General features: G+C 39.8%; 2 protein-coding genes across 2 annotated transcripts; both read left to right on the top strand.

Moving 5' to 3' along the window:
* The first annotated feature begins 1,927 nt into the window (after positions 1–1,927).
* LOC133754624 (CCAAT/enhancer-binding protein epsilon-like) lies at positions 1,928–2,661 on the top strand. Its single transcript, XM_062185043.1, has one exon. The coding sequence runs from the start codon at positions 1,939–1,941 to the stop codon at positions 2,608–2,610; it is 672 nt and encodes a 223-aa protein (XP_062041027.1). The 5' UTR covers positions 1,928–1,938; the 3' UTR covers positions 2,611–2,661.
* Positions 2,662–2,705: 44 nt separating this feature from the next.
* Positions 2,706–4,254, top strand: LOC133754625 (jun dimerization protein 2-like). Its single transcript, XM_062185045.1, has one exon. The coding sequence runs from the start codon at positions 3,215–3,217 to the stop codon at positions 3,731–3,733; it is 519 nt and encodes a 172-aa protein (XP_062041029.1). The 5' UTR covers positions 2,706–3,214; the 3' UTR covers positions 3,734–4,254.
* Positions 4,255–20,164: the final 15,910 nt, after the last annotated feature.

The raw sequence follows: 20,164 nt of genomic DNA, 5'->3' as shown, positions 1-20,164 counted from the left end.
TAATATACTAACCTTAATTGCCTTTCCCCTCCAACATGGGACAGGAATTAACTACACCTTTGAGTCTTACTCTAGGTCATTGGAGAGAGGTCCGGGAACGGGCCCAAAACTTGTCTATAAGAGTGCAGAAGAAGAACTGGACAAGTTTTTGTACGTCCGAGTGGCCAGCCTTAAACATCGGGTGGCCACGGGATGGGACTTTTGACTCTCAAATTATCTTACAGGTGAAGAGCCAGGTCTGCAAGGGAGGTAAAGAAGGGCGCCCGAAACAAGTGCCCTACATCTTTGTGTGGGAGGACCTGGCGAAAAACCCCCCAGACTGGGTAAAACCTTTCCTCCTTTCTAACAGGGCGGTGGCAGAGCTCGATCCTGCTATACCCACCGCCGCCCTGAGAATGAAGCCCAGTTCTGAATTGTCAGCAGTTGCTCTGGGGGTGGCGTCGAGCCCCAAACCCCCTCCGATTTTACCCGCAACACCCCTAGTATCGGAACTTGCAGACCAGGGCAAAAACCCTACTTCAACCCTCTACCCATTGCAGGAATTGGACACCCTCAAACCTGAAAAACCCTTAGCTCTCTCAGGCGAGCAGGAAGATCTTTTGCCTTTTGAAGACTGCGTAAGAAAAGATAGAGGAGGAAGGACCCCCGGCCCGTTCTAACTGGCCGTCCTCCTCCTCCATATAACTAGGATCACAAGCCCTGACAGGACTTGCAGGGCCTGTTTTACTAACATTAATTTTACTATACTTAAATGAAACTTTGTAGGAGACTCAGACTCTACTGCCAGACTCTCCTGAAGAGATTAGCTGAAGGGGTTAAAGTTATTTAGTTAAAAACAAAAGGGGAAGTTTAAGATGGGCTAAGAAGCAGAAACTAATTAGGATTCTGGCCACCACAGTTCAAGGAAAGCAGAGTAAGGGAAAATCAGAATAGGCAGGGACCCCGGGAGACCGACAAAAGCACAGAGAAGTGCCCAGAAGGACAGGTCTGCTTAAGATCCGACTAACAACGGAAATCCAGTGGTGCACGTCTGCCACACGGGACTGAACTGACCAAAAACGGCCTCTGCAAGCCAGCGAGAGGAAAGACGGCAGCAGCGGAGTGGTGAGGCTGGGCGACAGCGGCTCCTCCCTCGCTGGGATATGTGTGGTCCGTCACACGGCTGGGGATATTGTTGGGAATGCAGGCCCTGCCCAGGTTCCTGTGGATAATACTCTATCACCTCCTGCGGTGTCCGGGACGGGCCCACGTGAGCCGACATCCCCCTAGCTTCCGGAGTACAACGGGGACAACAGTGAGAGGCGGTCGAACGAGGTCAGTGGTATGGGTTTCTATCTCCAACCCCCCTTCCGAGAACTTTGCTCGGCAGGCAGAGCTGATCGCTATGAACCAAGCACTCCGTGCAGCCAAGAAATAGGAGTGGGTGAAAATGCACAAGAACAGCAGGTACGCTTTCGCCACTACCCATGGGGAACTCAGAACAGACAAAGGCTTTTCCGACGAAGCGCCAATGTTTCCCCGATTTGGACAACCAAAGGTACTGGGGTCAGATAATGGACCCAGCTTTGTCTCCCGGGCAAGCCAGAGGTGGCCAGGGTGCAGGGGGTCTAGCTAAAGAAAGCTTTATTCAGTTAGGGGAGGTTTTGACCATAACGGAGATCTGGCACTGGGGACTGGGTCGAGGTGTCGCCGACGGTTTTTATTTGGGGGATTATAATACCATGGGTGTTAGACTATATTTGTTTTCCCAATTGATCTAGTCTGGGCTGGATGCGGGGGCGTGGATGCAGCGACAGGCACAGCACTATAACAAATTGGGCAGTGCTGACTTGCGCTGCGTTCAGGCTTCTGTATATAAACTGCGTATGGAAACCCACACTCGCGGTAGATCGGTTGTAATTCTTTTGCAACTTCCCTACCCCGCCAGGCTTTGCTTAAATGTTCGCCTCCCGGGGCTTCGAAGGCTTCCAAGAGGAGCAGTCCCCAGCTTTGCTCTCCGACCTCTCTGGCATGGAGTCGGCACCTAACAACGACCCTGGGACTGGGGCTGTGAAGGAGAAGCTCCGGGAGAAACTCCGGGGGCCAGAGGGCAGCCGAGGTGGCAGCCGGGGCAGCTATAATCCCCTGCAGTACCAGGTGGCACACTGCGGGCAGATGGCTGTGCACCTGCCTCCGACCTTGACGGCACCAGGCCAGCCCCTGTGTGTCCCCGAGGCCCCCTTGGCCACCACTGTGCCCCCTGTGCACCTGCCCCCAACCCTGACGGCACCAGGCCAGCCCCTGGGCGTCCCCGAGGCCCCCGTGGCCACCATCGTGCCCCCCAACAGCCCCCTCAAGGCGCCCTCCCCGGCTGACCCCTCGCAGGAGGACAAGGAGGAAGTGAAGGACAGCCTGGAATACCGGCTGCGGCGGGAGCGCAACAATATCGCCGTGCGCAAGAGCAGGGACAAGACCAAGCGGCGCATCCTGGAGATGCAACAGTACATGGCAGAAAATGAGCAGCTGCGCAGCCGCGTGAGGCAGCTCACGCAGGAGCTGGATATCCTGCGCAGGTGTTTGAAAGCTATTATAAATTTGTTGTCATTGGTCAGTACAGAAATTAAAAGTTAAGGACATAAAAGAAAAGAGTATCGTTGGTAAAAAGGGCTAAAGGAAAGGACATGGTTTACTAGAATGAAAATGGTAAAATGTTTACAGTAAGTCGAAGAGGGTGTGTGAAAATCGAAGAGGGTGTGTAAAAGTATTTGGGTCGATTCAGCTGAACAGGCACCGGGTATTGATCCAAATTTGTATGATGTGCTTTCTGTTTTTGTCTCTGTTGTATTTTCTGTTTTTAAATTCTGATGCCTTTGTGTAATTTTTCTATCCCGCGGAACATACTTCCCCTACCCTGTAGACTTGCTTTTGTGCTCATAGAATCTGCTGCAAGGCACAGAGATGTGCCTGTAAACCTGTGTCTGGCAGCGGATTTGGTGGGCGCATGGGGAGGCGGCCGGCTGCCGCCTATCAGCTTAAATTTGGACAACACCAAAGCTACAACTGGACGGTCTTTTAAGAGTCTTATCTTGAGGGGAGTGGCTCTTGGAATCCGCTCGGGATGGGACTCTTTAAGACTGTTTAGTATTCCTACCCGGCTCCCCTCCTTTGTTGCAGGATAAAGAAAAAGTTTCGTGCTCCCACACTCGTTTCAGATCCTGTGCCTGGCCGGCCTGCTATGATTTCAGACCCTTTTGTGACCACGAGCTCTCTGCCAGGGCAAGACCCCCTGACCGGACGGCCTGGCTCGGCTCTGATCGTAAAGGAGCTGAAATGCATTGGGACCATAATCGTGCCCTTGCTGGAGATAAAGCTGGGCATGCCTGACGCAGCCGTGGACATCAGCACCGAGGTCACCACCAAGGACTTAAGAAAGAAAGAAGTGGTAAAGAAGGCGGAGCATGAGAAAGACGAGGTAAACCTGGACAAGAGGCCCCAACCTGTAAAAAGTAAGCTCGACGAACAGGAGGAGCGGAGGAAAAGGCGCTTGGAACAGAACAAGGCGGTGTGGGCCCGGAGGAAGGAGCGCACGGAGACCCTGCAGCGGGAGTTTGAGCGGCTGGAGTTCAGAAACGCGGTACTAAAGATACAGGTCAGGGAGCTGGAGCAGGAGCGGCAGCAGCTGATTCTCGTACTGAACCGGCGCCGCCCCACCTGCATTGTCCGCACCGACAGTGTCCCTACCCCTTGGATCTAATATTAATGGCTGGCTGCGGTGCAAATGGTATAACTTATCCCCATAATTTCACTTAAATTTTAAGATTAAAATTTGACCAAAAGAAAAGGGGGGAATGTGAAATTAAGATAGGATGGGGTTAAATTGGAATGTGAAATTAAGATAGGATGGGGTTAAATTGGAATGTAAAATTAAGATAGAAAGGGTTAAAATGAAGTTGCTTGAGCTAACTGCATATTTTGCTTCTGTGCAAAATGCTTTGGCTTGCAAAATGCATTTTGTTTAAGATAACTAGACTTTAGCTGACCTTGTAACATGTGATGACTGTGCTAGCTGATTTGGTAACATGTGATGAATGTGCTAATGCTTTTATGAGATAATGGAGCATGTGATAATTATTTTAGGAGCTATGTTAAGTTTTTGGTCATGATGACCCCGTGTTTATGCCTACTCAAGGTCTTCTGTCCCCTCACCCTGGAAGTTTGTCATGCATCTTATGAGAATTTGTCATGCTGCGGTTTATCTTGTGATTTTTGGCAATGATGTGGAAATATGCTAATGTTGTGGTTTTTAATCTTAAATACGCTGTGCGGTTGATGATTGTCGCCTCTCTTCTCACACTGCACCAGAGAGTGTTGTTGTGCTTGGAGTTGGCCCATCTGCGCAGATGTAATAAACTTCCTCTTGCTTTTATTGCATCGGTTGGACTGGAATTCGTGCTTCTGGGGGTCTCTCTCTACAGGACACCAATTTTTGGGGTCCTACAAGTCAAAACAAAAGTCCGTTGATAATATGCGGAAAACACAAACACAGAGGCTGTAGCAATATCTGGGATTGAGTTAGCCAAAACAAAACCGGATATTTCCGGTTTCATCCAGACATATCCGGAGAAACTAGTGTGGAATTCGTATGCAATGGACCGAGAAAATCAGAGTAAAAATGCTTTTGGAGAAAAGCAAAGTCTTTTCGTTAGTCAAGTGCATAAAATGTCGTCTATACAAACAGAAATATCATGCGTGTTTGCTGCAGTTCCTCTAGCTTCTTCCCCAGAAAATAAGAATGTGTAGAGCTGGTGTCTCCATGTGGAACCAATTAGTGTTTCCAAGCACAAAATTAAATGTTCCCTGATAAAAAGCATTCTAAACAATAAAGTCCATTGATAATATGCAGAAAACACAAACACAGAAGCTTTCATAATATTTCGGATAGAGTTAGCCAAAACACAACCGGATATTTCAGGTTTCATCCGGTCATATCCGGACAAATTTCTGTGGAATTTGTATGCAATGGACCCAGAAAATCAGAGTAAAAATGGTATTTGAGAAAAGCAAAGTCTTTTCATTAGGCAAGTGCATAAAACATCATCTATACAAACAGAAATATCATGCTTGTTAGCCACAGTTACTCTAGCTTGCTCACTAGAAAATACAAATGTGTAGAGCTGGTGTCTCAATGTGGAACGAATTAGGGTTTCTAAGCACAAAATTAAATGCTCCATGAAGAAACATTCAAAACAATAAAGTCCGTTGATAATATCCAGAAAACACAAACACAGAGGCTGCAGCAATATCTGGGATTGAGTTAGCCAAAACACAACCGGATATTGCGGGTTTCATCCAGTCATATCCGGACAAATTGGTGTGGAATTCGTTTGCAATGGACCGAGAAAATCAGAGTAAAAATGATTTTGGAGAAAAGCAAAGTCTTTTCATTAGGCAAGTGCATAAAATGTCATCTATCCAATCAGAAATATCATGTTTGTGTGCCACAGTTCCTCTAGCTTTCTCCCCCGAAAATAGAAATGTGTCAGGAGATGTCTCCCTGATGAACCAATTAGTGTTTCAACGGTACAAAATTAAATGTTCCCTGATAAAAACATTCAAAACCATAAAGTCCATCGATTATATCCAGAAAACACAAACAGCGAGGCTTTCACAATATTTCGGATTGAGTGAGGCAAAACACAACCGAATATTTCTGGTTTCATACAGGCATATCCGGACAAAGTGGTGTGGAAATCGTATGCAATGGGCCGAGAAAATCAGTAAAAATGGTTTTGGAGAAAAGCAAAGTATTTTCGATAGGCAAGTGCATAAAATGTCATATATACAAACAGAAATATCATGTTTGTTTGCCGCAGTTCCTCTAGCTTTTTCCCTAGAAAATACAAATATGTAGAGCTGGTGTCTCCATGTGGAACCAATTGCAGTATCCAAGCTCAAAATTAAATGTTCCCCGATAAAAAACATTCAAAACAATAAAATCCATCGAAAATATCCAGAAAACACGAACGCAGAGGCTTTCATAATATTTCAAATTGAGTTAGGCAAAACACAACAGTATATTTCTGGTTTCATCCAGGTATATCCGGACAAAGTGGTGTGGAAATCGTATGCAATGGACCTAGAAAATCACAGTAAAAATCGTTTTAGAAAAAGCAAAGTGTTTTCGTTAGGCAATTGCATAAAATGTCATCGATACAAACAGAAATATCATGTTTGTTTGCCACAATTCCTCTAACTTCCTCCCTAGAATAAATTAATGTGTAGAGCTGGTGTCTCCATGTGGAATCAACTAGTGTTTCCAAGCACAAAATTAAATGTTTCCTGATAAAAAACATTGAAAACAATAAATTCCGTTGATAATATCCGGAAAACACAAACATTGATTCTGTAGCAATATCTGGGATTGAGTTAGCCAAAACACAACCAGATAGTCGGGGTTTCATCCAGTCATATCTGGAAAAGCTGGTGTGGAATTCGTATGCAATGGACCGAGAAAATCACAGTGAAAATGGTTTTGGAGAAAAGCAAAATCTTTTCGTTAGGCAAGTGCATAAAATGTCATCTATACAAACAGAAATGTCATGTTTGTTTGCCGCAGTTCCTCTAGCTTTCTCCCTAGAAAATAAGAATGTGTAGAGCTGTTGTCCCCATGATGAACCAATTAGTGTTTCTTCGGTAAAAAATTAAATGCTCCCTGATAAAAGCATTCAAAACAATAAAGTCCATCCATAATATCCAGAAACACAAACACAGAAACTTACACAATATTTCGCATTGAGTTAGCCAAAGAACAACCGGATATTTCTGCTTTCATCCAGTCATATCTGGACAAACTGGTGTGGAATTCGTATGCCTTGGACCGAGAAAATCACAGTAAAAATGGTATTGGAGAAAAGCAAAGTCTTTTCGTTAGACAAGTGCATAAAATGTCATCGATACAAACAGAAATGTCATGTTTGTTTGCCGCAGTACCTCTAGCTTTCTCCCTAGAAAATACGAATCTGTAGAGCTGGTGGCTCCATGTGGAACCAATTATTGTTTCCAAGCACAAATTTAAATATTCCCCGATAAAAACATTCAAAACAATCAAGTCCATTGATAATATCTGGAAAACACAAACACAGAGGCTGTAGCAATATCTGGGATTGAGTTAGCAAAAAAAAAAAAAAAAGATTATTTCTTGTTTCATCCAGTCATATCCGGACAAAGGGGTGTGGAATTCGTATGCCATGGACCGAGAAAATTACAGTAAACATGGTTTTGGAGAAAAGCAAAGTGTTTTCGTTGGGGAAGTGCATAAAAAGTCATCGATACAAACAAAAGTATCATGGTTGTTTACTGCAGTTCATCTAGATTTCTCCCTAGAAAATAGGAATGTGTAGATCTGGTACCCCCATGATGAACCAATTAGTGTTTCTTTGGTACAAAATTAAATGTTCCCTGATAAAAACATTCAAAACAATAAAGTCCATCGATAATATCCAGAAAACACAAGCACATAATCTTTCACAATATTTCGGATTGAGATAGCCAAAACACAACCGGATATTTCTGGATTCATCCAGTAATATTCGGAAAAAGTCGTTTAGAATTCGTATGCAATGGACCGAGAAAATCACAGTAAAAATGGTTTTGGAGAAAAGCAAAGTCTTTTCGTTAGGCAAGTGCATAAAATGTCATCGATACAAACAGAAATATCATGTTTGTTTGCCACAGTTCCTCTAGCTTTCTCCCTAGAAAATAAAAATATGTAGAGCTGGTGTGTCCATGTGGAACCAATTAGTGTATCTAAGCTCAAAATTAAATGTTCCCCGATAAAAAACAGTCAAAACAAAAGTCCGTTGATAATATGCGGAAAACACAAACACAGAGGCTGTAGCAATATCTGGGATTGAGTTAGCCAAAACAAAACCGGATATTTCCGGTTTCATCCAGACATATCCGGAGAAACTAGTGTGGAATTCGTATGCAATGGACCGAGAAAATCAGAGTAAAAATGCTTTTGGAGAAAAGCAAAGTCTTTTCGTTAGTCAAGTGCATAAAATGTCGTCTATACAAACAGAAATATCATGCGTGTTTGCTGCAGTTCCTCTAGCTTCTTCCCCAGAAAATAAGAATGTGTAGAGCTGGTGTCTCCATGTGGAACCAATTAGTGTTTCCAAGCACAAAATTAAATGTTCCCTGATAAAAAGCATTCTAAACAATAAAGTCCATTGATAATATGCAGAAAACACAAACACAGAAGCTTTCATAATATTTCGGATAGAGTTAGCCAAAACACAACCGGATATTTCAGGTTTCATCCGGTCATATCCGGACAAATTTCTGTGGAATTTGTATGCAATGGACCCAGAAAATCAGAGTAAAAATGGTATTTGAGAAAAGCAAAGTCTTTTCATTAGGCAAGTGCATAAAACATCATCTATACAAACAGAAATATCATGCTTGTTAGCCACAGTTACTCTAGCTTGCTCACTAGAAAATACAAATGTGTAGAGCTGGTGTCTCAATGTGGAACGAATTAGGGTTTCTAAGCACAAAATTAAATGCTCCATGAAGAAACATTCAAAACAATAAAGTCCGTTGATAATATCCAGAAAACACAAACACAGAGGCTGCAGCAATATCTGGGATTGAGTTAGCCAAAACACAACCGGATATTGCGGGTTTCATCCAGTCATATCCGGACAAATTGGTGTGGAATTCGTTTGCAATGGACCGAGAAAATCAGAGTAAAAATGATTTTGGAGAAAAGCAAAGTCTTTTCATTAGGCAAGTGCATAAAATGTCATCTATCCAATCAGAAATATCATGTTTGTGTGCCACAGTTCCTCTAGCTTTCTCCCCCGAAAATAGAAATGTGTCAGGAGATGTCTCCCTGATGAACCAATTAGTGTTTCAACGGTACAAAATTAAATGTTCCCTGATAAAAACATTCAAAACCATAAAGTCCATCGATTATATCCAGAAAACACAAACAGCGAGGCTTTCACAATATTTCGGATTGAGTGAGGCAAAACACAACCGTATATTTCTGGTTTCATACAGGCATATCCGGACAAAGTGGTGTGGAAATCGTATGCAATGGGCCGAGAAAATCAGTAAAAATGGTTTTGGAGAAAAGCAAAGTATTTTCGATAGGCAAGTGCATAAAATGTCATATATACAAACAGAAATATCATGTTTGTTTGCCGCAGTTCCTCTAGCTTTTTCCCTAGAAAATACAAATATGTAGAGCTGGTGTCTCCATGTGGAACCAATTGCAGTATCCAAGCTCAAAATTAAATGTTCCCCGATAAAAAACATTCAAAACAATAAATTCCATCGAAAATATCCAGAAAACACGAACGCAGAGGCTTTCATAATATTTCAAATTGAGTTAGGCAAAACACAACAGTATATTTCTGGTTTCATCCAGGTATATCCGGACAAAGTGGTGTGGAAATCGTATGCAATGGACCTAGAAAATCACAGTAAAAATCGTTTTAGAAAAAGCAAAGTGTTTTCGTTAGGCAATTGCATAAAATGTCATCGATACAAACAGAAATATCATGTTTGTTTGCCACAATTCCTCTAACTTCCTCCCTAGAATAAATTAATGTGTAGAGCTGGTGTCTCCATGTGGAATCAACTAGTGTTTCCAAGCACAAAATTAAATGTTTCCTGATAAAAAACATTGAAAACAATAAATTCCGTTGATAATATCCGGAAAACACAAACATTGATTCTGTAGCAATATCTGGGATTGAGTTAGCCAAAACACAACCAGATAGTCGGGGTTTCATCCAGTCATATCTGGAAAAGCTGGTGTGGAATTCGTATGCAATGGACCGAGAAAATCACAGTGAAAATGGTTTTGGAGAAAAGCAAAATCTTTTCGTTAGGCAAGTGCATAAAATGTCATCTATACAAACAGAAATGTCATGTTTGTTTGCCGCAGTTCCTCTAGCTTTCTCCCTAGAAAATAAGAATGTGTAGAGCTGTTGTCCCCATGATGAACCAATTAGTGTTTCTTCGGTAAAAAATTAAATGCTCCCTGATAAAAGCATTCAAAACAATAAAGTCCATCCATAATATCCAGAAACACAAACACAGAAACTTACACAATATTTCGCATTGAGTTAGCCAAAGAACAACCGGATATTTCTGCTTTCATCCAGTCATATCTGGACAAACTGGTGTGGAATTCGTATGCCTTGGACCGAGAAAATCACAGTAAAAATGGTATTGGAGAAAAGCAAAGTCTTTTCGTTAGACAAGTGCATAAAATGTCATCGATACAAACAGAAATGTCATGTTTGTTTGCCGCAGTACCTCTAGCTTTCTCCCTAGAAAATACGAATCTGTAGAGCTGGTGGCTCCATGTGGAACCAATTATTGTTTCCAAGCACAAATTTAAATGTTCCCCGATAAAAACATTCAAAACAATCAAGTCCATTGATAATATCTGGAAAACACAAACACAGAGGCTGTAGCAATATCTGGGATTGAGTTAGCAAAAAAAAAAAAAAAGGTTATTTCTTGTTTCATCCAGTCATATCCGGACAAAGGGGTGTGGAATTCGTATGCCATGGACCGAGAAAATTACAGTAAACATGGTTTTGGAGAAAAGCAAAGTGTTTTCGTTGGGGAAGTGCATAAAAAGTCATCGATACAAACAAAAGTATCATGGTTGTTTACCGCAGTTCCTCTAGATTTCTCCCTAGAAAATAGGAATGTGTAGATCTGGTACCCCCATGATGGACCAATTAGTGTTTCTTTGGTACAAAATTAAATGCTCCCTGATAAAAACATTCAAAACAATAAAGTCCATCGATAATATCCAGAAAACACAAGCACATAATCTTTCACAATATTTCGGATTGAGATAGCCAAAACACAACCGGATATTTCTGGATTCATCCAGTAATATTCGGAAAAAGTCGTTTAGAATTCGTATGCAATGGACCGAGAAAATCACAGTAAAAATGGTTTTGGAGAAAAGCAAAGTCTTTTCGTTAGGCAAGTGCATAAAATGTCATCGATACAAACAGAAATATCATGTTTGTTTGCCACAGTTCCTCTAGCTTTCTCCCTAGAAAATAAAAATATGTAGAGCTGGTGTGTCCATGTGGAACCAATTAGTGTATCTAAGCTCAAAATTAAATGTTCCCCGATAAAAAACAGTCAAAACAAAAGTCCGTTGATAATATGCGGAAAACACAAACACAGAGGCTGTAGCAATATCTGGGATTGAGTTAGCCAAAACAAAACCGGATATTTCCGGTTTCATCCAGACATATCCGGAGAAACTAGTGTGGAATTCGTATGCAATGGACCGAGAAAATCAGAGTAAAAATGCTTTTGGAGAAAAGCAAAGTCTTTTCGTTAGTCAAGTGCATAAAATGTCGTCTATACAAACAGAAATATCATGCGTGTTTGCTGCAGTTCCTCTAGCTTCTTCCCCAGAAAATAAGAATGTGTAGAGCTGGTGTCTCCATGTGGAACCAATTAGTGTTTCCAAGCACAAAATTAAATGTTCCCTGATAAAAAGCATTCTAAACAATAAAGTCCATTGATAATATGCAGAAAACACAAACACAGAAGCTTTCATAATATTTCGGATAGAGTTAGCCAAAACACAACCGGATATTTCAGGTTTCATCCGGTCATATCCGGACAAATTTCTGTGGAATTTGTATGCAATGGACCCAGAAAATCAGAGTAAAAATGGTATTTGAGAAAAGCAAAGTCTTTTCATTAGGCAAGTGCATAAAACATCATCTATACAAACAGAAATATCATGCTTGTTAGCCACAGTTACTCTAGCTTGCTCACTAGAAAATACAAATGTGTAGAGCTGGTGTCTCAATGTGGAACGAATTAGGGTTTCTAAGCACAAAATTAAATGCTCCATGAAGAAACATTCAAAACAATAAAGTCCGTTGATAATATCCAGAAAACACAAACACAGAGGCTGCAGCAATATCTGGGATTGAGTTAGCCAAAACACAACCGGATATTGCGGGTTTCATCCAGTCATATCCGGACAAATTGGTGTGGAATTCGTTTGCAATGGACCGAGAAAATCAGAGTAAAAATGATTTTGGAGAAAAGCAAAGTCTTTTCATTAGGCAAGTGCATAAAATGTCATCTATCCAATCAGAAATATCATGTTTGTGTGCCACAGTTCCTCTAGCTTTCTCCCCCGAAAATAGAAATGTGTCAGGAGATGTCTCCCTGATGAACCAATTAGTGTTTCAACGGTACAAAATTAAATGTTCCCTGATAAAAACATTCAAAACCATAAAGTCCATCGATTATATCCAGAAAACACAAACAGCGAGGCTTTCACAATATTTCGGATTGAGTGAGGCAAAACACAACCGTATATTTCTGGTTTCATACAGGCATATCCGGACAAAGTGGTGTGGAAATCGTATGCAATGGGCCGAGAAAATCAGTAAAAATGGTTTTGGAGAAAAGCAAAGTATTTTCGATAGGCAAGTGCATAAAATGTCATATATACAAACAGAAATATCATGTTTGTTTGCCGCAGTTCCTCTAGCTTTTTCCCTAGAAAATACAAATATGTAGAGCTGGTGTCTCCATGTGGAACCAATTGCAGTATCCAAGCTCAAAATTAAATGTTCCCCGATAAAAAACATTCAAAACAATAAATTCCATCGAAAATATCCAGAAAACACGAACGCAGAGGCTTTCATAATATTTCAAATTGAGTTAGGCAAAACACAACAGTATATTTCTGGTTTCATCCAGGTATATCCGGACAAAGTGGTGTGGAAATCGTATGCAATGGACCTAGAAAATCACAGTAAAAATCGTTTTAGAAAAAGCAAAGTGTTTTCGTTAGGCAATTGCATAAAATGTCATCGATACAAACAGAAATATCATGTTTGTTTGCCACAATTCCTCTAACTTCCTCCCTAGAATAAATTAATGTGTAGAGCTGGTGTCTCCATGTGGAATCAACTAGTGTTTCCAAGCACAAAATTAAATGTTTCCTGATAAAAAACATTGAAAACAATAAATTCCGTTGATAATATCCGGAAAACACAAACATTGATTCTGTAGCAATATCTGGGATTGAGTTAGCCAAAACACAACCAGATAGTCGGGGTTTCATCCAGTCATATCTGGAAAAGCTGGTGTGGAATTCGTATGCAATGGACCGAGAAAATCACAGTGAAAATGGTTTTGGAGAAAAGCAAAATCTTTTCGTTAGGCAAGTGCATAAAATGTCATCTATACAAACAGAAATGTCATGTTTGTTTGCCGCAGTTCCTCTAGCTTTCTCCCTAGAAAATAAGAATGTGTAGAGCTGTTGTCCCCATGATGAACCAATTAGTGTTTCTTCGGTAAAAAATTAAATGCTCCCTGATAAAAGCATTCAAAACAATAAAGTCCATCCATAATATCCAGAAACACAAACACAGAAACTTACACAATATTTCGCATTGAGTTAGCCAAAGAACAACCGGATATTTCTGCTTTCATCCAGTCATATCTGGACAAACTGGTGTGGAATTCGTATGCCTTGGACCGAGAAAATCACAGTAAAAATGGTATTGGAGAAAAGCAAAGTCTTTTCGTTAGACAAGTGCATAAAATGTCATCGATACAAACAGAAATGTCATGTTTGTTTGCCGCAGTACCTCTAGCTTTCTCCCTAGAAAATACGAATCTGTAGAGCTGGTGGCTCCATGTGGAACCAATTATTGTTTCCAAGCACAAATTTAAATGTTCCCCGATAAAAACATTCAAAACAATCAAGTCCATTGATAATATCTGGAAAACACAAACACAGAGGCTGTAGCAATATCTGGGATTGAGTTAGCAAAAAAAAAAAAAAGGTTATTTCTTGTTTCATCCAGTCATATCCGGACAAAGGGGTGTGGAATTCGTATGCCATGGACCGAGAAAATTACAGTAAACATGGTTTTGGAGAAAAGCAAAGTGTTTTCGTTGGGGAAGTGCATAAAAAGTCATCGATACAAACAAAAGTATCATGGTTGTTTACCGCAGTTCCTCTAGATTTCTCCCTAGAAAATAGGAATGTGTAGATCTGGTACCCCCATGATGGACCAATTAGTGTTTCTTTGGTACAAAATTAAATGCTCCCTGATAAAAACATTCAAAGCAATAAAGTCCATCGATAATATCCAGAAAACACAAGCACATAATCTTTCACAATATTTCGGATTGAGATAGCCAAAACACAACCGGATATTTCTGGATTCATCCAGTAATATTCGGAAAAAGTCGTTTAGAATTCGTATGCAATGGACCGAGAAAATCACAGTAAAAATGGTTTTGGAGAAAAGCAAAGTCTTTTCGTTAGGCAAGTGCATAAAATGTCATCGATACAAACAGAAATATCATGTTTGTTTGCCACAGTTCCTCTAGCTTTCTCCCTAGAAAATAAAAATATGTAGAGCTGGTGTGTCCATGTGGAACCAATTAGTGTATCTAAGCTCAAAATTAAATGTTCCCCGATAAAAAACAGTCAAAACAAAAGTCCGTTGATAATATGCGGAAAACACAAACACAGAGGCTGTAGCAATATCTGGGATTGAGTTAGCCAAAACAAAACCGGATATTTCCGGTTTCATCCAGACATATCCGGAGAAACTAGTGTGGAATTCGTATGCAATGGACCGAGAAAATCAGAGTAAAAATGCTTTTGGAGAAAAGCAAAGTCTTTTCGTTAGTCAAGTGCATAAAATGTCGTCTATACAAACAGAAATATCATGCGTGTTTGCTGCAGTTCCTCTAGCTTCTTCCCCAGAAAATAAGAATGTGTAGAGCTGGTGTCTCCATGTGGAACCAATTAGTGTTTCCAAGCACAAAATTAAATGTTCCCTGATAAAAAGCATTCTAAACAATAAAGTCCATTGATAATATGCAGAAAACACAAACACAGAAGCTTTCATAATATTTCGGATAGAGTTAGCCAAAACACAACCGGATATTTCAGGTTTCATCCGGTCATATCCGGACAAATTTCTGTGGAATTTGTATGCAATGGACCCAGAAAATCAGAGTAAAAATGGTATTTGAGAAAAGCAAAGTCTTTTCATTAGGCAAGTGCATAAAACATCATCTATACAAACAGAAATATCATGCTTGTTAGCCACAGTTACTCTAGCTTGCTCACTAGAAAATACAAATGTGTAGAGCTGGTGTCTCAATGTGGAACGAATTAGGGTTTCTAAGCACAAAATTAAATGCTCCATGAAGAAACATTCAAAACAATAAAGTCCGTTGATAATATCCAGAAAACACAAACACAGAGGCTGCAGCAATATCTGGGATTGAGTTAGCCAAAACACAACCGGATATTGCGGGTTTCATCCAGTCATATCCGGACAAATTGGTGTGGAATTCGTTTGCAATGGACCGAGAAAATCAGAGTAAAAATGATTTTGGAGAAAAGCAAAGTCTTTTCATTAGGCAAGTGCATAAAATGTCATCTATCCAATCAGAAATATCATGTTTGTGTGCCACAGTTCCTCTAGCTTTCTCCCCCGAAAATAGAAATGTGTCAGGAGATGTCTCCCTGATGAACCAATTAGTGTTTCAACGGTACAAAATTAAATGTTCCCTGATAAAAACATTCAAAACCATAAAGTCCATCGATTATATCCAGAAAACACAAACAGCGAGGCTTTCACAATATTTCGGATTGAGTGAGGCAAAACACAACCGTATATTTCTGGTTTCATACAGGCATATCCGGACAAAGTGGTGTGGAAATCGTATGCAATGGGCCGAGAAAATCAGTAAAAATGGTTTTGGAGAAAAGCAAAGTATTTTCGATAGGCAAGTGCATAAAATGTCATATATACAAACAGAAATATCATGTTTGTTTGCCGCAGTTCCTCTAGCTTTTTCCCTAGAAAATACAAATATGTAGAGCTGGTGTCTCCATGTGGAACCAATTGCAGTATCCAAGCTCAAAATTAAATGTTCCCCGATAAAAAACATTCAAAACAATAAAATCCATCGAAAATATCCAGAAAACACGAACGCAGAGGCTTTCATAATATTTCAAATTGAGTTAGGCAAAACACAACAGTATATTTCTGGTTTCATCCAGGTATATCCGGACAAAGTGGTGTGGAAATCGTATGCAATGGACCTAGAAAATCACAGTAAAAATCGTTTTAGAAAAAGCAAAGTGTTTTCGTTAGGCAATTGCATAAAATGTCATCGATACAAACAGAAATATCATGTTTGTTTGCCACAATTCCTCTAACTTCCTCCCTAGAATAAATTAATGTGTAGAGCTGGTGTCTCCATGTGGAATCAACTAGTGTTTCCAAGCACAAAATTAAATGTTTCCTGATAAAAAACATTGAAAACAATAAATTCCGTTGATAATATGCGGAAAACACAAACATTGATTCTGTAGCAATATCTGGGATTGAGTTAGCCAAAACACAACCAGATAGTCGGGGTTTCATCCAGTCATATCTGGAAAAGCTGGTGTGGAATTCGTATGCAATGGACCGAGAAAATCACAGTGAAAATGGTTTTGGAGAAAAGCAAAATCTTTTCGTTAGGCAAGTGCATAAAATGTCATCTATACAAACAGAAATGTCATGTTTGTTTGCCGCAGTTCCTCTAGCTTTCTCCCTAGAAAATAAGAATGTGTAGAGCTGTTGTCCCCATGATGAACCAATTAGTGTTTCTTCGGTAAAAAATTAAATGCTCCCTGATAAAAGCATTCAAAACAATAAAGTCCATCCATAATATCCAGAAACACAAACACAGAAACTTACACAATATTTCGCATTGAGTTAGCCAAAGAACAACCGGATATTTCTGCTTTCATCCAGTCATATCTGGACAAACTGGTGTGGAATTCGTATGCCTTGGACCGAGAAAATCACAGTAAAAATGGTATTGGAGAAAAGCAAAGTCTTTTCGTTAGACAAGTGCATAAAATGTCATCGATACAAACAGAAATGTCATGTTTGTTTGCCGCAGTACCTCTAGCTTTCTCCCTAGAAAATACGAATCTGTAGAGCTGGTGGCTCCATGTGGAACCAATTATTGTTTCCAAGCACAAATTTAAATGTTCCCCGATAAAAACATTCAAAACAATCAAGTCCATTGATAATATCTGGAAAACACAAACACAGAGGCTGTAGCAATATCTGGGATTGAGTTAGCAAAAAAAAAAAAAAAAAGGTTATTTCTTGTTTCATCCAGTCATATCCGGACAAAGGGGTGTGGAATTCGTATGCCATGGACCGAGAAAATTACAGTAAACATGGTTTTGGAGAAAAGCAAAGTGTTTTCGTTGGGGAAGTGCATAAAAAGTCATCGATACAAACAAAAGTATCATGGTTGTTTACCGCAGTTCCTCTAGATTTCTCCCTAGAAAATAGGAATGTGTAGATCTGGTACCCCCATGATGGACCAATTAGTGTTTCTTTGGTACAAAATTAAATGCTCCCTGATAAAAACATTCAAAACAATAAAGTCCATCGATAATATCCAGAAAACACAAGCACATAATCTTTCACAATATTTCGGATTGAGATAGCCAAAACACAACCGGATATTTCTGGATTCATCCAGTAATATTCGGAAAAAGTCGTTTAGAATTCGTATGCAATGGACCGAGAAAATCACAGTAAAAATGGTTTTGGAGAAAAGCAAAGTCTTTTCGTTAGGCAAGTGCATAAAATGTCATCGATACAAACAGAAATATCATGTTTGTTTGCCACAGTTCCTCTAGCTTTCTCCCTAGAAAATAAAAATATGTAGAGCTGGTGTGTCCATGTGGAACCAATTAGTGTATCTAAGCTCAAAATTAAATGTTCCCCGATAAAAAACAGTCAAAACAAAAGTCCGTTGATAATATGCGGAAAACACAAACACAGAGGCTGTAGCAATATCTGGGATTGAGTTAGCCAAAACAAAACCGGATATTTCCGGTTTCATCCAGACATATCCGGAGAAACTAGTGTGGAATTCGTATGCAATGGACCGAGAAAATCAGAGTAAAAATGCTTTTGGAGAAAAGCAAAGTCTTTTCGTTAGTCAAGTGCATAAAATGTCGTCTATACAAACAGAAATATCATGCGTGTTTGCTGCAGTTCCTCTAGCTTCTTCCCCAGAAAATAAGAATGTGTAGAGCTGGTGTCTCCATGTGGAACCAATTAGTGTTTCCAAGCACAAAATTAAATGTTCCCTGATAAAAAGCATTCTAAACAATAAAGTCCATTGATAATATGCAGAAAACACAAACACAGAAGCTTTCATAATATTTCGGATAGAGTTAGCCAAAACACAACCGGATATTTCAGGTTTCATCCGGTCATATCCGGACAAATTTCTGTGGAATTTGTATGCAATGGACCCAGAAAATCAGAGTAAAAATGGTATTTGAGAAAAGCAAAGTCTTTTCATTAGGCAAGTGCATAAAACATCATCTATACAAACAGAAATATCATGCTTGTTAGCCACAGTTACTCTAGCTTGCTCACTAGAAAATACAAATGTGTAGAGCTGGTGTCTCAATGTGGAACGAATTAGGGTTTCTAAGCACAAAATTAAATGCTCCATGAAGAAACATTCAAAACAATAAAGTCCGTTGATAATATCCAGAAAACACAAACACAGAGGCTGCAGCAATATCTGGGATTGAGTTAGCCAAAACACAACCGGATATTGCGGGTTTCATCCAGTCATATCCGGACAAATTGGTGTGGAATTCGTTTGCAATGGACCGAGAAAATCAGAGTAAAAATGATTTTGGAGAAAAGCAAAGTCTTTTCATTAGGCAAGTGCATAAAATGTCATCTATCCAATCAGAAATATCATGTTTGTGTGCCACAGTTCCTCTAGCTTTCTCCCCCGAAAATAGAAATGTGTCAGGAGATGTCTCCCTGATGAACCAATTAGTGTTTCAACGGTACAAAATTAAATGTTCCCTGATAAAAACATTCAAAACCATAAAGTCCATCGATTATATCCAGAAAACACAAACAGCGAGGCTTTCACAATATTTCGGATTGAGTGAGGCAAAACACAACCGTATATTTCTGGTTTCATACAGGCATATCCGGACAAAGTGGTGTGGAAATCGTATGCAATGGACCGAGAAAATCAGTAAAAATGGTTTTGGAGAAAAGCAAAGTATTTTCGATAGGCAAGTGCATAAAATGTCATATATACAAACAGAAATATCATGTTTGTTTGCCGCAGTTCCTCTAGCTTTTTCCCTAGAAAATACAAATATGTAGAGCTGGTGTCTCCATGTGGAACCAATTGCAGTATCCAAGCTCAAAATTAAATGTTCCCCGATAAAAAACATTCAAAACAATAAATTCCATCGAAAATATCCAGAAAACACGAACGCAGAGGCTTTCATAATATTTCAAATTGAGTTAGGCAAAACACAACAGTATATTTCTGGTTTCATCCAGGTATATCCGGACAAAGTGGTGTGGAAATCGTATGCAATGGACCTAGAAAATCACAGTAAAAATCGTTTTAGAAAAAGCAAAGTGTTTTCGTTAGGCAATTGCATAAAATGTCATCGATAGAAACAGAAATATCATGTTTGTTTGCCACAATTCCTCTAACTTCCTCCCTAGAATAAATTAATGTGTAGAGCTGGTGTCTCCATGTGGAATCAACTAGTGTTTCCAAGCACAAAATTAAATGTTTCCTGATAAAAAACATTGAAAACAATAAATTCCGTTGATAATATCCGGAAAACACAAACATTGATTCTGTAGCAATATCTGGGATTGAGTTAGCCAAAACACAACCAGATAGTCGGGGTTTCATCCAGTCATATCTGGAAAAGCTGGTGTGGAATTCGTATGCAATGGACCGAGAAAATCACAGTGAAAATGGTTTTGGAGAAAAGCAAAATCTTTTCGTTAGGCAAGTGCATAAAATGTCATCTATACAAACAGAAATGTCATGTTTGTTTGCCGCAGTTCCTCTAGCTTTCTCCCTAGAAAATAAGAATGTGTAGAGCTGTTGTCCCCATGATGAACCAATTAGTGTTTCTTCGGTAAAAAATTAAATGCTCCCTGATAAAAGCATTCAAAACAATAAAGTCCATCCATAATATCCAGAAACACAAACACAGAAACTTACACAATATTTCGCATTGAGTTAGCCAAAGAACAACCGGATA

Source organism: Lepus europaeus, unplaced genomic scaffold, assembly GCF_033115175.1.
Source record: "Lepus europaeus isolate LE1 unplaced genomic scaffold, mLepTim1.pri SCAFFOLD_253, whole genome shotgun sequence".
Classification (NCBI taxonomy): Eukaryota; Metazoa; Chordata; class Mammalia; order Lagomorpha; family Leporidae; genus Lepus; species Lepus europaeus.
This window is presented reverse-complemented; position numbering and strand designations above follow the sequence as displayed.

Excerpts from the sequence above, each read along its gene's own strand:
- LOC133754624 (XM_062185043.1), top strand. The coding sequence starts at position 1,939 with ATGTTCGCCTCCCGGGGCTTCGAAGGCTTCCAAGAGGAGCAGTCCCCA.
- LOC133754625 (XM_062185045.1), top strand. The coding sequence starts at position 3,215 with ATGATTTCAGACCCTTTTGTGACCACGAGCTCTCTGCCAGGGCAAGAC.